This window comes from Lontra canadensis, unplaced genomic scaffold (genome assembly GCF_010015895.1).
Source record: "Lontra canadensis isolate GAN:19392208 unplaced genomic scaffold, GSC_riverotter_1.0 scaffold12, whole genome shotgun sequence".
In the NCBI taxonomy this organism is placed as follows: domain Eukaryota; kingdom Metazoa; phylum Chordata; class Mammalia; order Carnivora; family Mustelidae; genus Lontra; species Lontra canadensis.
In genome coordinates this window covers 7,843,147-7,847,027 of record NW_022631006.1, presented here as the reverse complement: position 1 = coordinate 7,847,027, position 3,881 = coordinate 7,843,147, and the positions used below count along the sequence as shown (strand labels likewise).

The following is a 3,881-nucleotide window of genomic DNA, read 5'->3' as shown; positions in this document are numbered from 1 at the left end:
TTTTCAAGGTTCTGGTAATCCCATAGGATCTGCATCTTCTAGAAGAATCATTCACCTTTCTTCAGAAACTAACCCGCACTTTTCTTACATAAAGTGTTTTAAGAAAAAAAAAAACCTTACATACTCCTATATTGGAAATATTCCTCCTACCTGCCTGCACTGCCCGCAAGCACAGTTTGGGAGAGATTCCGGTGCAGTGTTATTGGGCCACTGTGGGTGGAGTCTCAAGTTCTATGAATGACAGGGCTGAGGTGCGATTGGTGCTCAGTGATTCTGGTGGGAAGGATTGACTCTAAGAACACAATTCCTCTGGACCCAAGACTACACTCTACACAGTAGGGGTGAAGGCACCTTATTAACTAGACAAGGTATCATGAGGACACCCTGGGGAGCTCTGCTGGGAATCCTGTGGCTCCAGATTTGTTGTGAGTGGGGACGTTCCAGAAGGGGCTGGGGAGTGGTCCACAACCCACAGTGATGGGAGGAGCTGACACTGAGCTCCTAGAGTCCTATATCCTCAGGGGTGTGTCTTAGGATATTTTACACATTTTCAAACTGCATCAGTGACTCTCCAGTGACATCATTTGTGTTTGTTTCCTTCTTTCCACACAGGGGTGAGAGGGATGACGGTGGAGCAGAGCCCTTCAGTCCTGAGCCTCCAGGAGGGAGCCAGCTCTATTCTGAAGTGCAATTTTTCTAGCAGTCCATACAGTGTGCAGTGGTTCCGACAGCACCCCAAGGGCAGCAGCCTCATCCGGCTGTTTTACATAGCTTCAGGGATGCAGCACAGTGGGAGGTTAAACTGCACAGTGAATACTAAGGAGCAGTCCAGCACCCTCCACATCACGGCTTCCCAACTGGAAGACTCAGCCACCTACCTGTGTGCTGTGGAGGCACAGTGCTCTCTGGTGATCTGCAGCCTGCACCCAAACTGCAGCTGGGCCTGCAGACCCGCCCTTCCTCGAGGCAGGCCCTTGTTCCCATGCAGCCTTTGGACATTTTCAGATTTATGTAACATTGTCTTTTCCCTCCTAAAATTAAACCTACCAGTGCTCTCATTTCACTTGTTTTTCTTGCTCTTTTTCTTCCAAAAAGCTCTTTGCAGGTAAAAAAAGCTCTACCATGGAACCTTTGGAGCAAGTGACAGAGATGCCCATATCCAGTACCCTGGGAAGACAGATGTCCTTGCGGCTACCATATAAATTATATATAAATTACTTAAATGGAAAACCCTCAAAAAATAAATGGTCATGAACAAACAAAAGACTTGACATAATTTTTATGTTTCCTGTAGGTTATTTTTCAGTGAAATGTAAAGAGACCATGTAGAATGTTTTTACAAGTCTATTCAGCTTTTTTTTTTTACAACTGGAAATAGAAATGTAATAAAATAATTCCTTAGAGGGTCACTCACTCTACTTATCTTATTACATTTATTTTCTTTATCAGTAAGATAAGACCCTATAAATAAGTACTTTCATTTTATGCATGAATAAAGGGAGGATTTTAGAGCACAAGTGACTTGGTGGAACTCATATTATTCCACAGTTGGTGAATCTGAGATGACACAAATGCTTATCCTCTGAGTACCGATACAGAAGACCCTACAGAATCACAAAATCTCAATGATTTCTATTGATCAATTTGTACAATATGTTATCACACCGCTGACAGAAATAGCCATTTAAGTCATTTCTAAATAGCACCTTTTGTGGTCAAGCTCATGGAAATATTCATTCTGTTCCATGAATATCACTGCTCTTCCTTTCATTTTGAATGACTCTTTTTTCATGATCTTGCAGCATCATTCCCAGTTTGGAAAAGGGAGCAGAAATCCTCCAGGACAACAATAAAAGAACCCTTCTCATTGTCGCCATGGACAAAGACTGTTGACCCCAACCCCAAAGTTGAAACTTGCATGTGGAAGATTCCAGCACATACTGAGTTCCAGCCTGCATTGATTTTTATGTTGATGAAAGGGCATTGATAGGGAGGCTTGTGCCCCTGAAAATTCAGATGAAGGTAAGTGGTCAGACTACTAGAAGCTAGGAGCAGAGTCAGCTTCTGGATCATGGGACCTGCGCAGTTACACAGCCCCCGACTCTCCCAAGGTGGTTAAATGCTGTGCTCTCGTTGTCTTGAAACTAATACTAGTTTTATCTTTGTACCTGACTTTTAAAAGTGAGTTCCATAAGTAGGAAGAACAAGCGCCTGAGCAGAGAGATATGTAGGCAGCAGGACTCAGACAGGAACACATGCAGACTCAGGTTCTGGTTCACAGCAGGCTGTGTGTGAGCTGACAGTTGGCAGGGCCACCTGTGGTGTCTGTGCCTGCTTTGGACTAGCTGGGGCTTTGACATGCAGCCAAGGGTGAAGTAAGTATTGTTGGGAAATTACTACAAATTGAAAGTGTATATCTGGACATTTGAAAAAGGCAGTTTGGCAGTTTTTTACAGACCTAAACATACTCTTACCATATTGTCCAGCAATGGCCTTCCATTGTATTTATCCAAAGGGTTTGAAAAGTTATGTGTACACACAGACTTGTACACAGGTGTTTTATAGAGGTTTTATTCATAATTACCAACCTTGGAAGTAAGCAACATGTCTTTCAATAAGTGAATGAATAAGTAAATTGTGGTACATCCAAACAATGGAATATGATTTGGTGCAAGAAAGAAATGAGGTATGAAGCCATGAAGAGATAGGCGAAAGTTGTATGCATTTTACTAAGTAAAAACAACCCATCTGAAAAGGCTACAAGGTATGATTTAGACTCTATGGCTTTCTGGAAAAGACAAAACTCTGGAGGGAGTAAAAGATTGTTGTTGCCAAGGGTTGAGGGGGACAAGAGGTATCAGTATAGTTCAGAGCATGTTTAATGTAATGACTTACTCTCTATGATACTGCAATGGTGGATACATATTTTACACATTTGTTCAAACCCATAGAACCTACAACAGCAAGAATGAACTCTAGATAAACTGTGGGCTTTGGGTCACATGATGTGGCAGCATAGGGTCTTCCACTGTGAAAAGGTCATGGGAAAGGTGATAATGGGAAGGTGATACCTGTGTGGGGTCAGAAGGTATACAGGATACCTCAGCACAATGTCCTCCTTTTTCTTTGAACCTGGTTGTGATGGTTGAAAAGAAGAAAATCTTTAAAAAATTAAATTGGGAGACATGAAAATAATATGAATGAAGAGTTAAAGCATTTTAGATAAATGACTCCCCTAGAAACATTACCTAATGATATATTTTAACCTAATTTTTGAATTATGTTCCCAAGTTTTCATTTTGAGATGATCTCAAAAATTGTAGAGGTGTCCCTGGTTGGAAATTTTGAAACTCTGAACTAAGGATTCAAAGAGAAAGCCAGAATCCATAAAACAATTAGGCTGTTTTAAAAAGTGCATCTCACTTTCTATATTAGTCAGCTAATCCACCTCCCCTAGGTTGTCTCAACTGCAGAGATTCTTTCTTTTTTCATACAGTACATAAGTTATATGTAAAAGATATTTGTAAGAAATTGAAATTCCTAAAGAACTTCCTGCTTACCTATGGCTCAGGTCATAGTGCACCCTCATCTCAGTGCCTCTAAAGGACTCCACTCAGTGAATAAATTCCCATTTTATTCAATGTTAATTTGGATTTATTTCTCCTTGATACATTAGTGATCTCAGAGAAGAAATGAAAACCCAGATAGTGATCTCAGAGAAGAAACGAAAACCCAAGTAGGATCTCATCTCATCTCATCCTGCTGAAGAGCCCTCGGGGTGGGTTAGGATCAACCTCAGACCCACTAGATCACATGTGGTCATGAAAATGGTCCTGGGGTTCCATGATGCAGGCAATTTCACCCAATATAACACCAGTCCA

At 41.4% G+C, this 3,881-nt stretch overlaps 1 gene segment (V, D, J or C); it reads left to right on the top strand.

Annotated features, from left to right (window-relative positions):
* The first annotated feature begins 373 nt into the window (after nucleotides 1-373).
* LOC116867369 lies at nucleotides 374-1,893 on the top strand. The segment is given in 3 exon segments: nucleotides 374-425; nucleotides 613-898; nucleotides 1,803-1,893. Coding segments are annotated over 3 exon segments (429 nt in total).
* Nucleotides 1,894-3,881: the final 1,988 nt, after the last annotated feature.